The 26,677-nt window shown below is 41.1% G+C and overlaps 1 protein-coding gene across 6 annotated transcripts in view; it reads right to left on the bottom strand.

Annotated features, from left to right (window-relative positions):
- The window catches only part of LOC124605120 (ribonuclease 3), a 295,599-nt gene that overhangs the window by 243,036 nt on the left and 25,886 nt on the right, over positions 1–26,677 (bottom strand). For all 6 annotated transcript variants that reach the window (XR_006978601.1, XR_006978602.1, XM_047136593.1 and 3 more), the window contains exons 5-8: positions 23,652–23,819; positions 23,362–23,551; positions 23,151–23,267; positions 10,450–10,593 (exon numbers count right to left, since the gene is read on the bottom strand). Coding sequence is in view for 4 of the 6 variants with exons in the window: in XM_047136593.1 (XP_046992549.1) it covers positions 10,450–10,593; positions 23,151–23,267; positions 23,362–23,551; positions 23,652–23,819 (619 nt within the window). In the remaining 2 variants the exon portion in view is untranslated. The remainder of the gene's footprint in view (positions 1–10,449; positions 10,594–23,150; positions 23,268–23,361; positions 23,552–23,651; positions 23,820–26,677) is intronic.

Genomic DNA, 26,677 nt, shown 5'->3' with positions numbered 1-26,677 from the left:
GGACCCGAAAAACCCGGATTTGAAGTCCCTCGACTACCATGTTTGGAATGTAGTTGAAAGAGTTAACAATAAGATAAGACACCCTAATGTTGCATCTCTACGTACTGCTATCAAAACAGCATTTGCGACTATGGACAGCGCTGTTTTAAAGAATGTGTGTGATCACTTCAGAACAAGACTGGAGGTGGTAGTGCGGCCGAAGGGGGTTACACTGAGTATTGTTACTCTTTAAAATGGAACACGTGAGGCAATACTGACCCTACAACTTATCTTAGAAGAAAGATTAAGGAAAGGCAAATCTACGTTTCTAGCATTTGTAGACTTAGAGAAAGCTTTTGACAATGTTGATTGGAATACTCTCTCTCAAATTATGAAGGTGGCAGGGGTAAAATACAGGGAGCGAAAGGCTATTTACAATTTGCACAGAAAGCAGATGGCAGTCATAAGAGTCGAGGGGTATGAAAGGGAAACAGTGGTTGGGAAGGGAGTGAGACAGGGTTGTAGCCTCTCTCCGATGTTATTAAATCTGTATATTGAGCAAGCAATAAAGGAAACAAAAGAAAAGTTTGGAGTAGGTACTAAAATCCATGGAGAAGAAATAAAAACTTTGAGGTTCGCCGATGACATTGTAATTCTGTCAGAGACAGCATAGGACTTGGAAGAGCAGTTGAACGGAATGGACAGTGTCTTGAAAGGAGGGTATAAGATGAACATCAACAAAAGCAAAACCAGGATAATGGAATGTAGTCGAATTAAATCAGGTGATGCTGAGGGAATTAGATTAGGAAATGAGACACTTAAAGTAGTAAAAGAGTTTTGCTATTTCGAGAGCAAAATAACTGATGATGATCGAAGTAGAGAGGATATAAAATGTAGACCGGCAATGGCATGGAAAGCGTTTCTGAAGAAGAAAAATTTGTTACCATCGAGTGTAGATTTAAGTGTCAGGAAGTCATTTCTGAAAGTATTTGTATGGAGTGTAGCCATGTATGGAAGTGAAACATGGACAATAAATAGTTTAGACAAGAAGAGAATAGAAGCTTTCAAAATGTGGTGCTACAGAAGAATGCTGAAGATTAGATGGGTAGATCACATAACTAATGAGGAGGTATTGAATAGAATTGGGGAGAAGAGGAGCTTGTGGCACAACTTGACTAGAAGAAGGGATCGGTTGGTAGGACATGTTATCAGACATCGAGGGATCACCAATTAAGTATTGGAGGGCAGTGTGGAGGGTAAAAATGTAGAGGGAGACCAAGAGATGAATACACTAAGCAGATTCAGAAGGATGTAGGCTGCAGTAGGTACTGGGAGATGAAGAAGCTTGCACAGGATAGAGTAACATGGAGAGCTGCATCAAACCAGTCTCAGGACTGAAGACCACAACAACAACAACAACAACAACAACAACAACTCTTGAAAAATACATCTACTTATATGTAAAAGTATTTTCATTTATATTTTAATAATTTTGCTATAAAAAAAGTTTCATTTTCCAGATTTAAGCAATGCACCCTGCAGTTAAAGAAGGTCATACTCTATTATAACCCTGTACATAATACTTGGATACGAACCGCGGCACCAGACCGCTGCTGCGCTATTCTTCAAATAGCCCATCAACGGTATCTCCATGGGCCAGCCATCAAAGGTTGCCTGCACAGCATTCGCCAGGCTATCCACCAGAGCCCTCTCATTATAAGTGCAGTGCAAGAGGCACTCGCCCTAATTTTGTGTTTGTACTTACTGTCAGCAACTGCCTGTTTAAGTACATGGATTATTGTTTCCATGTTTGTATCTATGTTCTCAATGGCTATCTGCTTATGTGTGGAAAAAGAATAGACTTTGGTTCATTGTGGCCGTGCTGTTGTTTGTGTCCTACAGTACAACTTGGATTTCTCCTTGGCTCTACCAACTGTTGTGCGAGGCAGTCCACTCCAGGAACCTGTATCACTTCCGTTCCATGAAATGTGTTAGTTGTTGTGTAATTACCACCATAGATGCACACATGTCACTGCAAAGCGTGTAGAGTTCTATTGTTTCTGTGAGCAGCCCCACCAGTCCTAACAGGCTTGGGCAGCTGAACTGTATGGCCTCAGTCACAAAAGTTCGTTTGTTACTGTGGTCATCATGATTTCTATCCTGATTCTATAGTCCATGATGCCATCATTCGGTTGACTTCTGACAAGGAGGTGGGCCAACTCGTACTACAATGCAAGAAACCAACCTCGGCTGAAGTGTTAAATATAGCTGAATCTTTTGAGGTATCTCGAGCTGCTGCTGATCAGACTGAGGCTTGGTGTGACATTGTCACAGTACAGTGGCTCCTATTCCTGGTCGTCAAGTGTCGGGGGATGGGGATAGGACATGTAGTGGCAGCTGTACAAACACTGCTTACTTGCCGCACTGAACTGGGCCCAGCACTTCCATACACCCACCTTGCCCATACTGTTTTGTGCAACATGACAGGGATGTGTGCCCGAAGTACTGGGCGACTTGAAACAACTATAGGAAAAAAGGACATTTAACACCTGTATGTCATTCCCAGCCCCCTCCTGTGGACATGAACATAGATATTAATTGTGGGTCTCTAGTGCTTATGAATCATAACAAACAGTTTATCGAAAAACGAGTAATGGAGAAAGTGCTTAGACAACAAGTAGAAACAGATGCGGCCACGACTTTATCGGATTCACAAACTTAAGTGGATTTGGGTTATTCGGCATTGTCCCCAGTTACTTGAGCAGCATATTCCAATTTTGGGGCAATTTACAGCTCCCACTATGTATAAATCTGTGGTCTGTAACTTGACTTTTTTTGGTAGTGGCTGCTGCTGGCACTGATAATTTGTACAATCTGGATTTTTTCAAAGGGTGGTTTTTCCATTCTGGATACAGCGCACCTTGTTTCCAACCAGTCCCTTACCAGCAGTTAGATTATTAGTGTTCTGAGGTCTCTTTTCTTGGATGGGTTAGGCTGTGCCACTAATTTTGCGGCAAAAATTACTGTGAAACATATGGCACAGCTATGCTTTCTCTGTGCACACCGTAATCCAGTGGTTTTGTGTGAGCAAGTAAAATCACAATTGGACAGGCTGATGTCACTGGGGTTCATACAGCCTATTACATAAAGTGAATGCTGTACCTCATTTGTGACTGTTAAGAAACAGTCCGGTCAGCTTTGCCTCTGTAGGGACTCTATATAGTTTCAGTTAATGATCAATCTATCGTTGGCATGTGCTCTTTACCCTGCCCGCTAAACTTGCTGGGGGTCAGTTTTTCTCCTAAATTAATTTATCTGTAGCCTATTTACATATTTCATTGGACTAATATTATGAATGGCTTCTTGTGTTTAATATGACTTTCGGGTTGTGCCAATATCAGCACCTCATTTTCGGTGTGGCTAGTGTCCCAGCCCCCCCCCCCCCCCTTCTCCTTTTATTTTATTTTATTTATTTTTTTTCAACGAACGACAATGTCTGTTCTTGAGGTTTTAACTATCTTGATAACACTGTCATGATGGGTCCAGTTATGGAAGAGCATTTTAATAACATACACCTTGTTCAAGGTGTTACATACTGCAGGTTTGAAATGTAACTTGGCCACATCACACTCTTTTCAGCCATCCATTGTGTATTTGGAGTTTGAAGTTTTTTGTGATGGTGATAAGCCTTGTTGTCATCATGTCACCACAGTCACAGCTCTGGCTTGCCCTATAAATATCAAAGAACTCCCCAAGAATTTTTATGTAAAACTGCTTACTGTCATAAATTCGTATGGGTGCAGCTATGTTGGCCCAACCCCTTGGTGAGTTGCTCCTTTGGAATATTCATTTTCAGTGGACACTGGCCTCCAAGTGGTAATTCATGCTTTTGAAACTGAAACTGCATAATGCTCCTTGTTTGGCTACTTTACATCCTGGCCACCACTTGGTGTTGGCTACAGACACCTCTCAGTATGGAGTCAGGGCCATTCTTGCATACTGATAGGAAGATGGTTCCAACCATCCACTAGCTCATGTGTCAAAAATGCTCCACTACACTCAGTAGTGCAACTCCCAAGTTGAAAAGGAAGTGCTTGCTATCATCTATGCTCTCAATAGGTTTCATGTGTTCATGTATGGGTCTAAGTTCCACCTTATTACAGAGCACAAGCTACTGGTTTTGTTGTTTAATCCTTCTTCTTGTTAGCCAACAAAGCAGCATTGCTTCCAGCGTTAAGGTTGTTTCTGCCTATCTGAAACTATAAAATACATTTTCAGCCTATCATGCAACATGCCTATGCCAATTAGCTGTCCCAGCTTGCAATGGAGCCAGATCCTACTTTTGATCAGGATAAACCCCTTTGTTTCCACTTACATGTTGAGGCACAATTCATGGTGGATGGGTTTCATATTATGGGCTCCCAGATTGCAACTGTTGTCATTGCTGATCTGATTTTCCGTCAAGCTGTTCACCTCATTCAGCATGGTTGGCTAAACAGGCATCTGGACAGGGCTTTTGATCCACTGCCTAACTATTTTGCCCTCCACCACAGCCTTATGGTATTAGACAGTGTTGTTCTCTTAGCTACAGATGGAATGTTGTTGCCCCGGCTTGTGATCCTGGCCGCCCTATGGTAGGATGTGCTCCAATTCCTACATCAGGGGTCACATGTACCAAGTTACGTACCATTGGCACATGTTTTAGTTCGGCATCAATGGTGGCATTATGCACCTTTTTGTGGCCTGCTCTCAGTGTGTTACCCAACAGGCAGCGTTGTGGGCAATGCTTCCTCTGTGGCCCACACTGTAGCATCCATGGGAAAGCAGCTGTGTTGATTTCACGGTGCCTTACCTAAATTCTTGTTGACTGTTGGTTGTTGTTGCTTTCTTTAAATTTCCATACATTACCTGCTGTCCTATGATGTCAGCTGTAGCTATGATTCAGGCTCTCTTCAAAAATATTTCCACAAGGACTGTCTTATACACTTGTGATGTATAACAGTCCAGACCTCTCAGACTTTCCACAATTTCTGTGCCTGTCACAGCATTTGCCAGTTAGTTGGTCCTCCTTTTCATCACCCAGTCTAACAATGAGCAGAATGTAACATGCACATGTTCAAGGTTCAAATGAAGAAGTAAATCGCTGTCTCCTTGACGGACAATGCCTTGACATGCTTCTTGAATTCTTATAGGTTTATTCTGGTGGGGAATCGGAGTCTGGCCAAGATGCTCCAAGTTGTCAGCATGCTCCTGCAGGGCCGGACCTGCCCTCCTTGTTGACATTGTCAGCTCACAACTCTCCTCTGGTGTCCAAACCCTGCTGTCAGGCCTTCTCGCAATGCTTCACTGTCCCACCACTGGTTCGGTCGGCGTCATTGGGTCCTTTCACGCTGGTGTCCATGGTGCCCTTCCAAAGCTGCCTTCAGTGCTTGTGGCGTATACTGCAGAAGCCACAGATGTTTCAACAGTCACCCCAATATCCACATCGGCAGAGTGCCCTTTCCTCAAAGTGGGAGGTATGTTATAATCCTGTATGTAATACCTGAATATGTGCCATGGCCCCAGGCCATTGGCATGCTACACTTCAAATATCCCGCCAACAGCATCTGTGCGGGTCGGCCACAAGAGGATGCCTGCAGTGGGCCATACAACTCGTGCACACAGCACGGCATCCCCCACCTGTCTATCAGAGGCCTCCCCTTTATGAGCGCAGGGGAGCAGGCAATCGCTCTCAAATTGTGTTCATACTTATTGTCAGCAACTGCTTGTGTCAGTACCTGGATTATTTCTATATTTGTGTGTGTGTTCTGAACCAATGTTCGCTTGTGTGTGGAAGAAGAAAAAACTTTGCTTCATTGGGGCCCTGTTGCTGTTTGTACCTTACAGTGTGATGCATAAACAGTACCACATTAAATGAAGTAGATAACAATTACTCCCCCCCCCCCCCTTTCGCCCAATGAACCAAGGACCTTGCTGGTGGTGGGGAGGCTTGTGTGCCTTAGTGATACAGATAGCTGTACCATAGGTGTAACCGCAACGGAGGGTATCTGTTGAGAGGCCAGACACATGTGGTTCCTGAAGAGGGTCAGTGTCATACCTTAGTTGGGCACATAAGTTAGAAAATCTGAAAAGGAAAATGGATTGGTTTAAGTTAGATATAGTGGGAATTAGTGAAGTTCAGTGGCAGAAGGAATAAGACTTCTGGTCAGGAAAATACAAGGTTATAAATACGAAATCAAATAGGAGTGGGTTTAATAATGAATAAAAAATGGAACATGGATAAGCTACTATGAACAGCATAGTGAATGCATTATTGTAGCCAAGATACACACAAAACCAAAGTCTACCACAGTAGTACAAATTTATATGCCAACTAGCTCCACAGATGATGAAGAGATTGAAGAAATGTACAATGCAATAAAAGAAATTATTCAGATAGTTAAGAGAGACGAAAATTTAGTAGTCGTGGGGGACTGGAATACGACTGTAGGAAAAGAAAGAGAAGGAAAAGTAGTAGGTGAATAAGGACTGGGGGTAAGGAATGAAAGGGGAAGCCGCCTGGTAGAATTTTGCACAGAGCACAACTTAATCATAGCTAACACATGGTTCAAGAATCATAAAAGAAGGCTGTATACATGGAAGAAGCCTGGAGATACTGACAGGTTCCAGATAGATTATATAATGGTAAGACAAAGATTTAGGAACCAGGTTTTACATTGTAAGACATTTCCAGGGGCAGATGTGGACTCTAAACACAATTTATTGGTTATGAAATGTAGATTAAAACTGGAGAAACTGTAAAAGGGTAGGAATTTAAGAAGATGGATAAACTGAAAAAACCAGAAGTTGTAGGGAGTTTGAGAGAGAGTATTACAGAATGATTGACAAGAACAGGGGAAAGAAATAAAATAGAAGAAGAATGGGTAGCTTTGAGAGATGGATTAGTGAAGGCAGCAGATGATCACGTAGGTAAAAAGACGAGGGCTAGTAGAAATCCTTGGGTAACAGAAGAGATACTGAATTTAACTGATGAAAGGAGAAAATATAAAAATGCAGCAAATAAAGCAGGCGAAAAGGAATACAAATGTCTCAGAAATGAGATCGACAGGAAGTGCAAAATGGCTAAGCAGGGATGGCTAGAGGACAAATGTAAGGATGTGGAACCATGTATTACTAGGGGTAAGATAGATACTGCCTACAGGAAAATTAATGAGACCTTTGAAGAAAAGAGAACCATCTAAATGAATATCAAGAGCTTAGATGGAAAACCCGTTCTAAGCAAAGAAGGGAAAGCAGAAAGATAGAAGGAGTATCTAGAAGGTCTGTACAAGAGCGATGTACTTGAGGGCAATATTATGGAAATGGAAGAGGACATAGATGAAGATGAAATGCAAAATATGATACTGCATGAAGAATTTGGCAGAGCACAGAAAAACCTAAATCGAAACAAGGCCTTGGAGTAGATAACATTCCGTTAGAACCACTGATACCTCAGGGGAGCCAGCCATGACAAAATTCTTCCATATGGTGAGCAAGATGTATGAGACAGGCAAAATGCCCTCAGACTTCAAGAGCCCTCAGGGAAGATCAGTTTGGATTCCTTAGAAATGTTGGAACATGCGAGGCAATACTGACCCAACGACTTATCTTAGAAGACAGGTCAAGGAAAGCCAAACTTGCATTTATAGCATTTGTGGACTTGGACAAAGCTTTTGACAATGTTGACCGGAATACTCTCTTTCAAATTCTGAAGGTGGCAGGGGTAAAATACATGGAGCAAAAGGTTACTTACAATTTGTATAGAAACCAGAGGGCAGTTATAAGAGTCGACGGGCATGATAGGGAAGCAGTGATTGAGAAGGGAGTGTGACAGGGTTGTAGCCTATCCCCAATGTTATTCGATATGATTTTGAGCAAGCAGTAAAGGAAACAAAAGAAAAATTTGGAATAGGAATGAAAATCCATGAACAAGAAATAAAAAATTCGAGGTTTGCTAATGACATTGTAATTCTGTCAGAGACAGAATAGGACGCGGAAGAGCAGCTGAACGGAATGGACAGTGTCTTGAAAGGAGAATGTAACATGAACATAGACAAAAGCAAAACAAAGATAATGGAATGTAGTTGAATTAAATCTGGGGTTGCTGAGAGTGTTATATTAGGAAAATGAGACACATGAAGTAGTAAATGAGTTTCGCTGTTCGGGGAGCAAAATAACTGATAATGGCCGAAGAAGAGAGGATATAAAATGTAGACAGGCTATAGCAAGGAAATCCTTCTGAAGGTGATAAATTTGTTAACATCGAATATAGGTTCAAGTGTTAGAAAGCCTTTTCTGAAATTATTTGTATGGAGCATAGACATGTATGGAAATGAAACATGGACAATGAACAGTTCAGGCAAGAAGAGAATAAAAGCTTTAGAAATGTGGTGCTGCAGAAGAATGCTGAAGAATAGATGCGTAGATCACATACCTGATGAGGAGACACTGAATAGAATTGGGGAAAAGAGGAATTTGTGGCACAACTTAACTAGAAGAAGGGATCATTTGGTAGGACACGTTCTGAGGCATCAAGGGATCGCCAATTTAGTACTGGAGGGAAATGTGGAGGGTAAAAATTGTAGAGGGGGACCAAGGGATGAAAACACTAAGCTGATTCAGAAGGATGTAGGTTGCAGTAGTTATTCGGAGATGAAGAGGCTTGCACAGGATAGAGTAGCATGGAGAGCTGCATCAAACCAGTCTCTGGACCGAAGACCACCACCACCACCACCACCACCACCACCACAACAACAACAACAACAACAACTGTACGGTATATGTTACATTGCATTTAGGGACTTTTGGGTAATTGAACATGTATCAATAATTACAGATTTCTGTAGTTGTATATATAAGTTTGGATGTAGCTGTACTGTGTTGATGTACTGGTGGATACTGTGTGGTATGACTCCTGTAGTTGATAGTATAATTGGTATAATGTCAACTTTATCCTGATGCCACGTGTCCTTGACTTCCTCAGCCAGTTGGATGTATTTTTCAATTTTTTCTCCTGTTTTCTTCTATATATTTGTTGTATTGGGAATGGATATTTCGATTAGTTGTGTTAATTTCTTCTTTTTATTGGTGAGTATGATGTCAGGTTTGTTATGTGGTGTTGTTTTATCTGTTATAATGGTTCTGTTCCAGTATAATTTGTATTCATCATTCTCCAGTACATTCTGTGGTGCATACTTGTATGAGGGAACGTGTTGTTTTATTAGTTTATGTTGTATGGCAAGTTGTTGATGTATTATTTTTGCTACATTGTCATGTCTTCTGGGGTATTCTGCCTTTCCTAGTATTGTACATCTGCTTGTGATGTGATCTGCTGTTTCCATTTGTTGTTTGCAAAGTCTGCATTTATCTGTTGTGGTATTGGGATCTTTAGTAATATGCTTGCTTTAATATCTGGTGTTTGTTGTTTGATCCTGTATTGCAATCATGAATCCTTCTGTCTCACTGTATATATTGCCTTTTCTTAGCCATGTATTGGATGCGTCTTGATCGATGTGTGGCTTTGTTAGATGATACGGGTGCTTGCCATGTAGTGTTTTCTTTTTCCAATTTACTTTCTTCGTATCTGTTGATGTTATGTGATCTAAAGGGTTGTAGAAGTGGTTATGAAATTGCAGTGGTGTAGCCAATGTATTTATATGAGCGATTGCTTTGTGTATTTTGCTAGTTTCTGCTCGTTCTATAAAGAAATTTCTTAAATTGACTACCTGCCCATAATTTAGGTTTTTTATGTTGATAAATCCCCTTCCTCCTTCCTTTCTGCTTAATGTGAATCTTTCTGTTGCTGAATGTATGTGATGTATTCTATATTTGTGGCATTGTGATCATGTAAGTGTATTGAGTGCTTCTAGTTCTGTGTTACTCCATTTCACTACTCCAAATGAATAGGTCAATATTGGTATAGCATAAGTATTTATAGCTTTTGTCTTGTTTCTTGCTGTCAATTTTGTCTTCAGTATTTTTGTTAGTCTTTGTCTATATTTTTCTTTTAGTTCTTCTTTAATATTTGTATTATCTATTCCTATATTTTGCCTGTATCCTAGATATTTATACGCATCTGTTTTTCCATCACTTATTATTATTATTATCATTATTATTATCATTAGTTTGTACACATAATTATAAAATATTTCAAAACTGATAGTTTGAGATGTCTGCTATGCAACTAAGTAAAACAAACTGACATATTTTTCTTATTCTGTAAATGTGAAGCAATGTTATCAGCCAAAGCACTCATCACACAGTAGTTAAATCACTGAAATGTAAAGTATAAAGAGCTATTATACAAGTGTCAGAATTCAAAATATATTCTTGGTACTGCACACAACTGAAGTGGTCCACTGAATTTAGAATTAATCATGCAACAAGAAAGAAAAATATTTATGAAAAGAAATGAAGTCTAAAAAACTTTACCTTTCACTTCATCAGCAAAATTCTGCCACTTGTACTGAGACATACTAAGCAATTTCTCTAACTTGTCATCTTCTATGAGCGGATGACTGTTATTCATAAGATATATCAGCACTTCATTCATTGATAATATTTCTTTTCCATTATCTGTAAATTGTGCAATTTAACAATTAGTAGGAAGAACATGCTGACACTATTTCAATGAGAATAATGGATATTACCACTCTCTTTTTTTAAGTAACTATAGTCAAACAATGTAAAATAACTACTAGTGTTTTCTAACCACAACCAGAACTGTAAAAGCAACATTCTAGCCTTAACGATCCACCCCTTTCCAGCTAAAACTGAAATATCAAACCATGGAAAATCCAGGATGGAATGTAACAATATGAGAGAAGGAAAGTTGCTACTCACCATATAGCAGAGATGCTGAGCTGCGATAGGCACAATAAAAAGATTCACACAATCATAGCTTTCAGCCATTATGGCCTTTGTCAGCAGTAGACACACATACACACATGCACACACACACTCACGCAAGCGCAACTTGCACACACATCTGCAGTATCAGAGAGCTGAAATTACACTGTGAGCAGCAGCACCAGTGCATGATGGGAGTGGTGACTGGGTAGGGTTAAGGAGGAGGCTGGGGCGGGGAGGGAGAGGGATAGTATGGTGGGGGTAGCGGACAGTGAAGTGTTGCAGTTTAGACGAAGGGTAGGAGAGAAGGTGCGGAGGGGGGAGGGGGAGGGGGTAAGTAGCGGAAAGGAGAGAAATAAAAATAAAAGAAATTAAAAGACTGGGTGTAGAGGTGAAATGATAGCTGTGTAGTGCTGGAATGGGAACAGGGAGGGGGCTGGATGGGTGAGGACAGTGACTAACGAAGGTTGGGGCCAGGAGGGTTACGGGAACTTAGGATGTATTGCAGGGAAAGTTCCCACCTGCGCAATTCAGAAAAGCTGGTGTTGGTGGGAAGGATCCATGTGGCGCAAGCTGTGAAGCAGTCATTGAAATGAAGGCTGCCGTGTTGGGCGGCATGCTCAGCAACAGGGTGGTCCACTTGTTTTTTGGCCACAGTTTGTCGGTGGCCGTTCATGCGGTCAGACAGCTTGTTGGTTGTCATGCCTACATAGAATGCAGCACAGTGGTTGCAGCTTAGCTTGTAGATCACATGACTGGTTTCACAGGTAGCCCTGCCTTTGATGTGATAGGTAATGTTAGTGACTGGACTGGAGTAAGTGATGGTAGGAGGATGTATGGGACAGGTCTTGCATCTAGGTCTATTACAGGGGTAAAATCCATGAGGTAAGGGATTGGGACTAAAACAGCTTTACTACATCTTTTGCCAGGGCTTTAACTACCACTCATCATACCCAGAAACGAGGAGCAACCCACTCAAAATCTTTCCCACTTCTCTCAAAATGGTATTCCCTGCCCATTCAATCCAAGAAATATTCTGGTCAATCCTTAAGCCACACCTACTGATAACCCTGTGCCCCATGGGTCATACTACAGAGAAAGACCAATGTGCAACAACTGTCCTATTCCATTCCCATCACAAGCACAATCTATTAAGAGGCAGGACTGCCTGTAAAAGGGCTCGTATCATGTAACATCTCTGCTGCAAGTTCTGCTGACATTTTTATGTGGAACTGACCAGTAGCCAACCGTCCACCAGCATGAAGGCACAGCTGACCATGTAGAGGCAGGACACACTACTGAGTGCAACATGGCTGATTTCAATGGGCGCTTGACAATCTGTGCCAAGTGGATACTCCTCCACCTCCTCCCTCCCCCTCGCCAATACCAATTTCTCTGAATAATGTATGTGAGAATCGTCATTATAACATGCCCTTCAATATCACAATGCTCCTGGCCTCAATCTCAAGTAGTCCTGTCACACAAACACTTCCACTCTTGTCACCAAACTCCTCACTTCACTCATTCTACAAACACACCATCTTCTCCACAGTCTCCCTCTTTCTCTGCTTTATCTCCCCCTCCAAATCCATTACTCCACAACACTGTGTGGCACACTACAACTCTCCTTGACTGGGTCAGGGTGAATTTATTGGTGCCACATTCCTCTCCCATCCACTTGCTGCATCTCCATTCCAACCATCAGCCCTCCTCCCTCCTCCAACACTTACTCTCCCTCTTCCCCATCTCCTCCTCCTACTCCTTTCTCCACTCCCCTCCATTCTCGTCTCACCCACTACACCGGACACAGCCATTTGGCCAATTAAGCTGTGTCTCAGGTAAAGTGTAGTCAGCTGAAACAATGTAATCATGCAGGTGCATGTGTATGTGTGTATTCTGTGCTAATTATATCTGAAGGGGAACATTGTGTGGAAGCTTATCAATGTTTCCACCTCAATTATATTGTGAGTTGTTATCTTTACTCTTCTGCTTGGAACACTTGTCATAATGAGGCACCATATTTTGTATCCTCATGTCAACACACGATGTAAAATACAAAGCAGCTACAGCTTTCTTGACAGTATCATTATTATGGAATTTCTTGCCAACAAGGAAAGCCCTTAGGTGCAAAACAAGGTGAAAAGCATTAGGGGAAAATTGTATTGCTGCCACAGTACAGGCACAAGTATTGTCATGCATGAAAACAACTACACATCCTAACATGCCATGTCTCCTGATTTGGATTATACAACAGAATCTGCAGTGTTCCAATATGCATTTACACTGATGGTTCCACTGTTTTCCTACAAACAAATCAGCAGTAAACTGTGTGATGAAACAACATACACAGAAGCTTACAAGTGGTCAGAACAACTCAGATTTGTATCTTCCATGCTGTGGATATGTGGAGCCTTTCTATAGGCAGTCATTTTGCTTCCAGAGTCTCATGCCTGTCCTCATCGCACTTAGAGTAAGAATGTGATTCATAAGGTCACCACCCTCCTGGCAATACCCCATCTCTAATGACCTCATTGTCAACAGGATGTTAAACCTAATCTTCCTTCCTTCCTCACAGTACCTTTTCCAAAAACGTGAAACATCTACTTCATGTTATCTTCTGTTACAAAAGATGGGATCCAGAGGAAGCAGAATTACTAGAAATTCAGCTGATGCCACACAAAGTTATGCATTTGTTGTTCCTTCAAGAGCCTACACCAATTTCTGTGATTCCAAAGACAGTTGTCCACTGAGTTCTCAACCACATGCATCATTCTTTCCTTTACAGTGCACTTCACAAATTTAATGGTGAATCTTAAGCGAGTGATGGATTTCATGCCTTCTGCCTAACTGAATACACATCAAAATGTGTGTTGCTGTCATCTCAAATTTGTGTCCATCTTGTAGCTAGTGGACAAATGTGGACAAAATTGTGGCACATTTTTTATCCTCAGAATTTCAAGGTAATGCAAGAGTACAAACTCCCTTTCAGTTTGCCACCAATCATGCAGTGAGCATAACTGGGTTACAAGAGAATATCTCACTGATTTTTAACATAGTTCAAAGTATACATCTTAGTTCTAATGAAACACAAGATTAAAGTTTTTTTCCTCAAGACTAAAACTGAAAATCACATCTACATCTACATGGATACCCAGAAAATCACACTTACATGCCTGGCAGAGGGTTCACTGAACCACCTTGACATTAATGATCTATTATTCCAATCTAGAACAACGTGTGGAAAAAACGAACACTCATATCTTTCTGTGCAAGCTCTTATTTCCCTTATTTTATTATGATGGTCATTTCTCCCTCCGCACCAACAAAATATTTTTGCATTTGGAGGAAAAAGTTTGTGATTGAAATTTCATGAGAACATTTAGCCGCAACGAAAAATGCCTTTGTTTTAATGGTGTCCACCCCAAATTCTGCATCATGTCAGTGACACTCTCTCCTCTATTTCGCAGAAATACCAAACATGTTGCTCTTCTTTGAACTTTCTCGATGTACTCTGTTAATCTTATCTGGTAAGGATCCCAGACTGTGCTGCAGTACTCCAAAAAAGGACAGCCAAGCATAGTGTAGGCAGTCTCTTTAGTAGATCTGTTACATTTCCTAAGTATTCTGCCAAGTCTGGTCTTCCCCCCCATTTTCTAAGCATTCTTCCCAATTTAAATTGTTCGTAACTGTAATTCCTAGGTGTTTAGTTGATTATACAGCCTTTAGATTTGACTGATTTATCGTGTAACCAAAGTTTAACGGATTCCTTTTAGCACCCATGTGGATGATCTCACACTTTTCATTATTTAGGATCAATTGCCAATTTCTGAACCATGCAAATATCTTTGCTAAATCACTTTGCAATTTCTTTTGATCTTCAGATCAGTTTATTAGATGATAAAAGACAGCACCACCTGCAAACAATCTAAGATGGCCGCTCATATTGCCTCCTAAATTGTTCATATAAATAAGGAGCAGCAAAGGGCCTATAACACTACTTTGGAGAAAGCCAGACATCACTCCTGTTTTGCTCGATAACTTTTCGCCAGTTACTACAAACTGTGACCTCTCCAACAGGAAATCATTAATCCAGTCACACTTTGTGTGTATAAAGAGCTGTTGTGCTTCGCAATAACAATGTTTTCTAAATCAGTGCTGACTGTGTGTCAATAGACTGTTCTCTTCCAGCTAATTCATAATGTTTGAACACAGTATATGTTCCAAAATCCTGCTACAAATTGACGTTAATGATATGGGCCCGTAATTTAGTGGGTTACTCCTACTGCTTCTCTTAAATATTGGTGTGACCTGTGCAACTTTTCAGTCTTTGGATACGGATCTTTCATCGAGTGTGCAGTTGTATAAGATTGTTAAGTATGGAGCTATTGCATAAACACACTCTGAAAGGAATCTAATTGGTACACAGTCTGGAGCAGAAGATTTGCTTTCATTAAGTAGTTTAAGTTGCTTGACTGCTCGGAGGGTATCCACTTCTAAGTTTCTCATGTTGGCAGCTATTCTTGATTCGAATTCTGGAATATTTACTTCATCTTCTTTGGTGAATGAATTTCAAAAGGCCGTGTTTAGCAACTCTGCTTTCACAGCACTGTCGTTAATAGTATTTCCATTGCTATCATGCAGAGCATACTTTACATACGACCAGAATCTCTCTGGATTTTCTGCCAGGTTTTGAGACAAAGTTCTGTTGTGGGAATTATTATAAGCATCACACATGGATGCCCGTACTAAATTTTGAGCTTATGTATAATATCGCTAATCTTGGAGAGCTGGTGTTCATTTAAATTTGGCATGCTTTTTTCTGTGTTTCTGCAACAGTGTGCTAAGCGGATCACCTCTGTCATTTTATTTGTTTTATATTTTGTATAATCTTCCAATTGCTGTTGATACTATTTCTCTGAATTCAAGCCACATCTGGTCTGCACTTACATTGTTAATTTGGAAGGAATGTAGATTGTCTCTCGGGAAGGCGTCAAGCAATTTTTTATCTGATTTTCTGAATAGGTATATTTTTGAGGATCTGGTGGTTACAATATTCAATCTAGCTGTGACAACCCTTTGTTCACCAAGCCCTGTATCCATTTTGATGCTCATTATTAGCTCAGGATTATTTGTTGCTAAGAGGTCAAGTGTGTTTTCACAACCATCTAATATTCACATGAGCTCATGAACTAGCAGCTCGAAATAATTTTCGGAGAATGCGTTTAGCACAATCTCGGATGATATTTTATGCATACATCTGGATTTAAACATGTATTTTCACCAACATATTGAGGGTAAATAAAGTCACAACCAACTATAACTGTATGTGTTGAGTACATATTTGAAGTTAAACTCAAGTTCTCTTTGAACCTTTCAGCAATTGTATCATCTGAGTCTGGGGGTCCATAACAGGATCTAATTATTATTTTATTCCAGTTGCCAAGAACGATCTCTGCCGATAGTAACTCACAGGAACTATTTGCTTCCATTTTACTACAAGATTAACTACTTCTAACAGCAACAGACATGCCACCACCAATTCTCCTTAGCCTATCCTTTCGGAACACCGTTACATTCTCCGCAAAAATTTTGGCCGAACTTCTATCCAGCTTTCAGTGCCTATGACTATTTGAGCTTCAGTGCTTTCTATTAGCGTTTGGAGGTCTGGTACTTTCCCAACACAGCTACAGCAATTTACAACAGTTATACCAATGGTTTCTGTATCTATGTTCCTCCTATGTTCGACGTGGATCCTTTGAGACTGAAACCCTTTTTGTATTTCCCAAGACCCTCTGGCCTAAAAGCCACCCAGTCCTTGCCAGACAGCCTCTGCTACCTATGTAGCTGCCTCCTGTGTGTAGTGGACTCCTGACCTATTCAGCGGAACCCAAAACCCAATCAACCTATGGCGCAAGTTGAGGAATCTGCCATCTACACAGTTGCAGAACCATCTGAGCCACTGATTCAGACCCTCCACTCGGCTCTTTACCAAAAGTCCACAATCAGTCCTGTCGACTATGCTGCAAATGGTGAGCTCTGCATTAATCTTTCAAACAAGACTCGCAGCCTTTACCACTTCTGTTAGCCGCTTGAAACCACAGAGAATCTCTTCTGATCCAAAGTGACACCCATCATTGGTGCCAACATGAGCCACCACTTGCAGCTGGCTGTACCCTTGCTCTTCATGGCATAGGGAATGATCCTTTCCACATCTGGAATGACTGCATCTGGTATGCACATGGAGTGCACAATGGCTTTCCTCCTCTCCTTGGCAGCCATGTCCCTAAGGGGGCCCATATGTGCCAACATTGGTGCTCCATCTACCAATTATCCCATCCTCTATGACTGCCCAGACCTTGCAGGCTGAGAGGTTTCCTCTGAAACAAGACAAGTGACTGCATCCGGTTGAGCGACAGTGTCAGCCACAGTCAGCACCTGGAATGTTAGTCAGACTAACCAGGGAGGACTTACATGTTGCCCCCTGAGAAGTCTTTTGACACCTGCCATGCTTCAAGGCAACTTCCCACTCGACTATGGGTGAGTCAACCTCAGTGCGTGCAGTAATGGGCTGGTCACCACTGCCGACCGATCAGTAAACTCAGACATACTGGAAGTTAGTTGGATCTGCACCGCCAGCGCGCAACAGTCATGCACATCCACTGCAGCTTCAAGCTGTGTAACTGAAGCCATAACAGCCTGGAGCTGACAGTGCCTCGCATCTGCACACAGCAATCACAGTTCCCATCCATACTAAAGACCGTGGGAAACTACACTACATGGACAAACAAAGACAATCAACATGCACTACAGAACTCTACAGTGGACACACAGAGAAACACAAGAACTGTGTCCAATAAAATGGATTAATATGGAGAGGCTCAAAAACTGACCTACCAAATCACTCAGGTGAGACTAAATAATCCACTCCTGATTAGGAACTTGCAATTTGTCACAAAATCTGCTTACTTTCTGATGCAAAAGGAAGTGCAAGAAGTGTGCCTATTAAATATTAAATTAACACACAGAGACTCAAAGACACAAACTACCAAAGCACACAGATGAAACTAAAATTCCCTCCTGGTTAGGAACATACAAAATTCAATATTTGAGAAAGTGAGAAAAATGCGAGAAATTCAGCTTATTGGGAATTAAGACTACACTAAAATAATGAGTAATGTGGACTTATTCACTTTGCTTTCATTCAAGTAAGTTGAGAAGAAATAAACAAATTTTTATGTGACTTGATGTGAAAAACATCCAGAGTTCTACTGAAAAAGTTATGATGTGAAAGACTGTCAGAAAGAGGAGTTGAGCACAGAAATTTTATGGAAAATGCTTGCCACAACATGAGTCAGGTAAGTGGCACGTATGCTAAGGAATCCACAAATTTATCTACTGTTCTACTGGGTGTAACCATGATGAAGCCATACAGCGGAGCAATCGAAGCACCATGTGGAAGGGGAATATCAGTTGTCCTAATCCATGCTTTGCCTTCTACTGTAACTTTTTTTCTTTGGTTTGTTTCTGTAAACAAACATTCTTGTCGCATTGTCGCTACAAATGTATTGGCTGTTCAGGTGGCATAATAAAGAAATAATGATTACCATACAAATGTGTGCCACTGTCATGGTTATATGGCTCATTATGGTTCAATGATGGATCTGTGCTGGCTATTTTGCTAAAACATTGTTGCATCTGAAATTTTATTTGTGAGCAGGTGCTAAAGCATACATACTTTTGGGTGAAGCCTAATGATTTTTGCTGACTGAAGAACACTGAATGGGGGATGCATGAGGAAATTCCTTGCTTGAGCTCTTAGTGCCCACTTTTGCAGCACCCATGTATAGAAGAATTTTTCTGAAATGTTCTCTGATAATTAACTATGCACTAGAATGTTCAGTAGAGGAGAAAAACACTAGGGTCAGATAAAAATTAGAACATGTAAAATGTGCTGTTGGTGAAGGTATATATAGGTAGAGGTGAAAGATTAGTACAAGACAGGAAGAGATGGGACAACTGCACATAGTGAATTGGGTGGTCTCCAGACTGAAACTTTAAACATCCACATAGTCTTGGAAGTCAAAGGCCCATTTGGTGGTAAGGGAGGTAGGAACATTTATCACCACACTGTGCTGTAAATCAGTCAACATCCCAAAGTAAACTGATGATGTCACTGAAGATACAAAGCTGACAGGTTCTCACAATATTTAAAAAAAAAAAAAAAAATATATATATATATATATATATATATATATATATATATATATATAAAAAAACAAAGATGATGTGACTTACCAAATGAAAGTGCTGGCAGGTCGACAGACACACAAACAAACACAAACATACACACAAAATTCAAGCTTTCGCAACAAACTGTTGCCTCATCAGGAAAGAGGGAAGGAGAGGGAAAGACGAAAGGAAGTGGGTTTTAAGTGAGAGGGTAAGGAGTCATTCCAATCCCGGGAGCGGAAAGACTTACCTTAGTGGGAAAAAAAAAAAAAAAAAGGACGGGTATACACTCGCGCACACACACACACATATACAGACACAAGCAGACATATTTAAAGGTCTACTTGTGTCTGTATATGTGTGGATGGATATGTGTGTGTGCGCGCGAGTGTATACCCGTCCTTTTTTTTTTTTCCCCCCCCCTAAGGTAAGTCTTTCCGCTCCCGGGATTGGAATGACTCCTTACCCTCTCACTTAAAACCCACTTCCTTTCGTCTTTCCCTCTCCTTCCCTCTTTCCTGATGAGGCAACAGTTTGTTGCGAAAGCTTGAATTTTGTGTGTATGTTTGTGTTTGTTTGTGTGTCTGTCGACCTGCCAGCACTTTCATTTGGTAAGTCACATCATCTTTGTTTTTAGATATATATTTCCTACGTGGAATGTTTCCCTCTATTATATATATATATATATATATATATAGTTATAATAGAGGGAAACACTCCACGTAGGAAATATATATCTAAAAACAAAGATGATGTGACTTACCAAATGAAAGTGCTGGCAGGTCGACAGACACACAAACAAACACAAACATACACACAAAATTCAAGCTTTCGCAACAAACTGTTGCCTCATCAGGAAAGAGGGAAGGAGAGGGAAAGACGAAAGGAAGTGGGTTTTAAGGGAGAGGGTAAGGAGTCATTCCAATCCCGGGAGCGGAAAGACTTACCTTAGGGGGAAAAAAGGACGGGTATACACTCGCACACACACACATATCCATCCACACATATACAGACACAAGCAGACATATTTAAAGACAAAGAGTTTGGGCAGAGATGTCAGTCGAGGCAGAAGTGCAGAGGCAAAGATGCTGTCGAATGACAGGTGAGGTATGAGTGGCGGCAACTTGAAATTAGCGGAGATTGAGGCCTGGTGGATAACGGGAAGAGAGGATATATTGAAGAGCAAGTTCCCATCTCCGGAGTTCGGATAGGTTGGTGTTAGTGGGAAGTATCCAGATAACCCGGACGGTGTAACACTGTGCCAAGATGTGCTGGCCGTGCACCAAGGCATGTTTAGCAACAGGGTGATCCTCATTACCAACAAACACTGTCTGCCTGTGTCCATTCATGCGAATGGACAGTTTGTTGCTGGTCATTCCCACATAGAATGCGTCACAGTGTAGGCAGGTCAGTTGGTAGATCACGTGGGTGCTTTCACACGTGGCTCTGCCTTTGATCGTGTACACCTTCCGGGTGACAGGACTGGAGTAGGTGGTGGTGGGAGGGTGCATGGGACCTGTCCCATGCACCCTCCCACCACCACCTACTCCAGTCCTGTCACCCGGAAGGTGTACACGATCAAAGGCAGAGCCACGTGTGAAAGCACCCACGTGATCTACCAACTGACCTGCCTACACTGTGACGCATTCTATGTGGGAATGACCAGCAACAAACTGTCCATTCGCATGAATGGACACAGGCAGACAGTGTTTGTTGGTAATGAGGATCACCCTGTTGCTAAACATGCCTTGGTGCACGGCCAGCACATCTTGGCACAGTGTTACACCGTCCGGGTTATCTGGATACTTCCCACTAACACCAACCTATCCGAACTCCGGAGATGGGAACTTGCTCTTCAATATATCCTCTCTTCCCGTTATCCACCAGGCCTCAATCTCCGCTAATTTCAAGTTGCCGCCACTCATACCTCACCTGTCATTCGACAGCATCTTTGCCTCTGCACTTCTGCCTCGACTGACATCTCTGCCCAAACTCTTTGTCTTTAAATATGTCTGCTTGTGTCTGTATATGTGTGGATGGATATGTGTGTGTGTGCGAGTGTATACCCGTCCTTTTTTCCCCCTAAGGTAAGTCTTTCCGCTCCCGGGATTGGAATGACTCCTTACCCTCTCCCTTAAAACCCACTTCCTTTCGTCTTTCCCTCTCCTTCCCTCTTTCCTGATGAGGCAACAGTTTGTTGCGAAAGCTTGAATTTTGTGTGTATGTTTGTGTTTGTTTGTGTGTCTGTCGACCTGCCAGCACTTTCATTTGGTAAGTCACATCATCTTTGTTTTTAGATATATATATATATATATATATATATATATATATATAAGTATATGCCAGTTTATAAAACGGTGTTCAGTTTTGATGAGACACCAAGCCCTGTTTCTCAACAGGAGATACTTTCTGGTCCAATAACATTTGTTGGATGTAAAATTACGTTTTCTTGTACCACAAATGAAGTTGTTCCAGGTAATTCATGGATGACACTTATATATATATATATATATATATATATATATATATATATATATATATATATAGAGGGAAACATTCCACGTGGGAAAAATATATCTAAAAAGAAAGATGATGAAACTTACCAAACAAAAGCGCTGGCAGGTCGATAGACACACAAACAAACACAAACATACACACAAAATTCTACCTTTCGCAACCTATGGTTGCCTCGTCAGGAAAGAGGGAAGGAGAAGGAAAGACAAAAGGATATGGGTTTTAAGGGAGAGGGCAAGGAGTCATTCCAATCCTGGGAGCGGAAAGACTTACCTTAGGGGGAAAAAAGGACAGGTATACACTCGCACACACACACACACATATCCATCCACACATACACAGACACAAGCAGACATTTGTAAAGGCAAAGAGTTTGGGCAGAGATGTCAGTCGGGGCGGATGTACGGAGGCAAAGATGAAGTTGAAAGACAGGTGAGGTATGAGCGGCGGCAAATTGAAATTAGAAATTAGCGGAGATTGAGGCCTGGCGGATAGCGAGAAGAAAGGATATGCTGAAGGGCAAGTTCCCATCTCCGGAGTTCTGACAGGTTGGTGTTAGTGGGAAGTATCCAGATAACCCGGACGGTGTAACACTGTGCCAAGATGTGCTGGCCGTGCACCAAGGCATGTTTAGCCACAGGGTGATCCTCATTACCAACAAACACTGTCTGCCTGTGTCCATTCATGCGAATGGACAGTTTGTTGCTGGTCATTCCCACATAGAACGCTTCACAGTGTAGGCAGGTCAGTTGGTAAATCACGTGGGTGCTTTCACACGTGGCTCTGCCTTTGATCGTGTACACCTTCCGGGTTACAGGACTGGAATAGGTGGTGGTGGGAGGGTGCATGGGACAGGTTTTACACCGGGGGCGGTTACAGGGGTAGGAGCCAGAGGGTAGGGAAGGTGGTTTGGGGATTTCATAGGGATGAACTAAGAGGTTGCGAAGGTTAGGTGGACGGCGGAAAGACACTCTTGGTGGAGTGGGGAGGATTTCATGAAGGATGGATCTCATTTCAGGGCAGGATTTGAGGAAGTCGTATCCCTGCTGGAGAGCCACATTCAGAATCTGATCCAGTCCCGGAAAGTATCCTGTCACAAGTGGGGCACTTTTGGGGTTCTTCTGTGGAAGGTTCCGGGTTTGAGGAGATGAGGATGTGGCTCTGGTTATTTGCTTCTGTACCAGGTCGGGAGGGTAGTTGGTCGGGAGGGTAGTTAAACAAACGTGATTGTTGGCTTCAAATTAATGATATGAATATAATAGAGGGAAACATTCCACGTGGGAAAAATATATCTAAAAAGAAAGATGATGAAACTTACCAAACAAAAGCGCTGGCAGGTCGATAGACACACAAACAAACACAAACATACACACAAAATTCTAGCTTTCGCAACCTATGGTTGCCTCGTCCTGGTACAGAAGCAAATAACCAGAGCCACATCCTCATCTCCTCAAACCCGGAACCTTCCACAGAAGAACCCCAAAAGTGCCCCACTTGTGATAAAATACAAAACAAAATGTTCAAGAGACATGCAAACATACCTGGCAGATCTCGCACAAATCTTGGCATAAAGTGGAATTGAGCACAGCCAGATGAATCAGAATGGGCATGAAAATCCATGTCTACAAGTTCCAGTATCTCCTTAAAGAGATATGTATCTAATAACAGACAGAAACAAAAGCACAGACACAATTAACTAAAAATAATTGGCATGTTGGTAGTACATAAAAGTAGAAAATTGTAGTTACTTACAAAAAAGATCCAGCTCTCGTATTGTAAAGTTCTCAGGAAGCTTTTCCTCAATGTAAAGAATAGTGTATTCAATATTGAAGCGAATAACTTTACATGTAGGTAGCTTGTGCAAAGGAAAGTGAGAAAACATTGAGAAGCCTTCAAAAATAAACTCATGTTCATCATGTTTAATGATTGTTGGCGTTTTAGTCTGAAAAGTGTAGTAAAATATTGTTGTGTTAAAATATAAACTGCGAAAGACAATTGTATGAAGAAATAAAAAGGATGCAACTTGATGCACCAATACTCACCAAAAAATTTGTTGGTGGAGATATAGTAATATGATAATGGTAAAGTCGATCAGCATTATTTGTATTTATATCACATTTCAGTAAGTGACTCTCACCAGCATATATTCCATGTCGTATACCACTTCGTCGAGCTTTTGCACTGCACCGGCACAAGGGACCGTCATTCATCTGGAGGGGAAAAAAAAAAATAAATAAATAAATTATTCACTGATGATACAAAAAGAGCACATACCATAGCCTGGAAAAATAGACACCTAACAGCTTTGTCTCCAGATATTTAACCATACAAAAAATGAATCTGTGTGTGCATACACATTTATCTACTCATGTTTTTCTTCAGGTAAATAGTACAGCGTAATAAAATATTGCCAAGCTTTCCAGCTTTCTAATATAATTTCATGCCATTACAGGAGTACAGGGAACTTGTTCCACTATAAGTCTTGGAACAGTGCTGTCGTAACAAGATATGAGGCATGATATAGGTGACAGGATTTTGAGGGTGTCCATTTCTTGGTATACGAGTGGTCGTGTACAGGAGTGAACAGGGAAAAGCTGAGATTTTTCAGGTCTCCGTAGTTGGAGACAGTACAGAAAGACTTGGACATCAGGCTGAATGAGGAAGATTTGCTGATGACAGTGAAATGCGACTCTGGGTTGGCTTAATGCTCTGCTTTTTATTGCTTCTTCATGTGTTAGCAATGAAAATGCAGAAGAGCACAGAAAATGGTTTATAAAACCACAGATGAGGCTTACCAGAATCTCCAATCTGTTACCAGAACAAATGGTCACCTAAAACTGTAACTTTTGAGATTCCGGTATACACAGTAATGTATGGTACTACAGACCATGAACTATGGAAGTGTCAGTTTATATCGCTTTAATCGAACCTTTAGGTTCAAATACTCATCACAGTGTAAGCGACATACAGACATAGGCACATGTAGACAAATGTACAATAGAAACCAATAACACCAGCCCACAGGTATTTACAGGCAATCTTTGAAAGTCCATCTTAGTGCACAAAATTAATTGAGCCTGAATGCTCACTTACATAGCATCTGCTGTAGGATTGTTCATTTGAGGGTGCTGTTGTTACTGGAACTCTAAAACTCTTAACTCACTTGGCATTTTGAGGGCCTCTACATACAGCGTTTGAGGCCGGTTGCTTATGCTTTTTACCTTCAATTCAATAAATTCTCAATGTGTGCAACCTCTTAACGGGTTGATGAAAGTGGCTTGCGCTGTATATATCTACCTAAGTTACTGGGCTTACAACTAGTATTTGTACTTATTTACATGATTATTCTCTTTTTTTCTGGCAATGACCTTGGTCATTACATTTACCTTACCAGGGGATGATTTGCCCTTGAATCTTAGACCCTGATTGTACAATTCTTTCTTCTACAAGTGACATTGGTGTGTACATATACATGCAAGAATACACGAGTTTCTCTTTTCTATTTATGTGTAAAGATACATACGTAGATTTGTCCATTGAAACAATTAATACATCCCTGTAACACAAATATGTACAATACATAATCACATCCTCTCCAATCTTCATCTGTGATCTTGGTGACGAAGCACTGAGGTTAGGAATATTTTCGCTTGGGGGGGGGGGGGGGGGGGGGGGGGGGTGTGTGCACTTCTTGTGAGATTTTTCCATGGGCTGAATAATAATTCACACATACGTGGTCATAACACTTCTTTCCACTTTCTACACTGGGTGCTGCATCTGAAATGTCTTAACATCTAACTTTTACATTGCTCACTGATGTCTTCCTTCTCTGTCCTATCATCCTGTTTACTACTGCTGCCTGGGTTAGGCTTAATAGTGGCAAAATGACCAGGGGTCTGCTTGTGAGCGAGGGCTGATCACAATGTCTCCCTCGCCTACACCTTTTGAATTCCTCTACATAGGTCCTGCTTACATAGATTTTAAGACAGAATGTAGCCTATTCTTTCCCCTTTATATTTCCGAAAACATCAACTCGACTTAACCATAACCTCAAATATCTGAAGTTAAATGAACTGCTTTAATCTGTGCACATGTACAGTTATAAACTTTTTGTTCATTAATTGGAGTACTACATTTGGTCTATGAACCCTTACAATATGAAAAGGTCCTCTCCATGGTCTTGCTAACTTCTTTGACTGCCCTCTTCTCACACTTTTGTCATGTAATAATACTTTGTCTCCTGTCTTGAATTCCTTGGGGTTTTGAACAGGATCATAATATTCCTTTTTCTTCTTGTACATTCCTCATTGAAACACCTTGCCATCTGACACATCCGGCACATTCCTCCTTTAATTTGTTATGTTATGTAAGCATAATAGTTGTGTTGTACTTTGGCCAGAGCTGACTGTAGGATCCCAGGTATGTTGCATATTCTCCCAAAAAATAAATCAAATAAAGTGAACCCAGTTGATGAATGCAGCATGGTGTTCTATACAAAAATGGCAAAATGCATCCATTCATCTGTCTTCCTGCCTTGATCCCACACAATAGGAGAAATATTTTGTTAGCGATTTATGTATCCTTTCAAGTGCTCTGTTTGTTTGCAGATGGTACACACAATATTGAATCTTCTCAATCTTCAGTACACAAACCCTCTTTAAGATATCGCTTAGGAAGTTTGTTCTGTGGTCACTCAATAACACTGACGGTACTATGTATCTGTTAATTATTCTCCTTACTAAGACTCATGCTTCTGCGTCATCATCCTGACGTGCTGTAAGCTCTGCTACAATGAATTTCATTAGGGCATCCAGAAATGTTAGGATGTGTCTCTTCCCCTTCTCTATTACCTGAAATGGTCCAACTATGTTGATACCACAAAGAGTAATCTTGTTCTTCTGACAACTTTTGCAACTCTGAATATACTCTCCTATGTCTTTATTCATATCTCCCCATGATCTATATCTTTTAATACAGTCATACGTGCAGCTGATTCCACAGTGTCCACCTATTGGCCAATTGTGAAATTGCTTCATAATAGCTCACTTCTCATCTTCACTAATCGCTG

This window comes from Schistocerca americana, chromosome 3, assembly GCF_021461395.2.
Source record: "Schistocerca americana isolate TAMUIC-IGC-003095 chromosome 3, iqSchAmer2.1, whole genome shotgun sequence".
NCBI lineage: Eukaryota > Metazoa > Arthropoda > Insecta > Orthoptera > Acrididae > Schistocerca > Schistocerca americana.
This window is presented reverse-complemented; position numbering and strand designations above follow the sequence as displayed.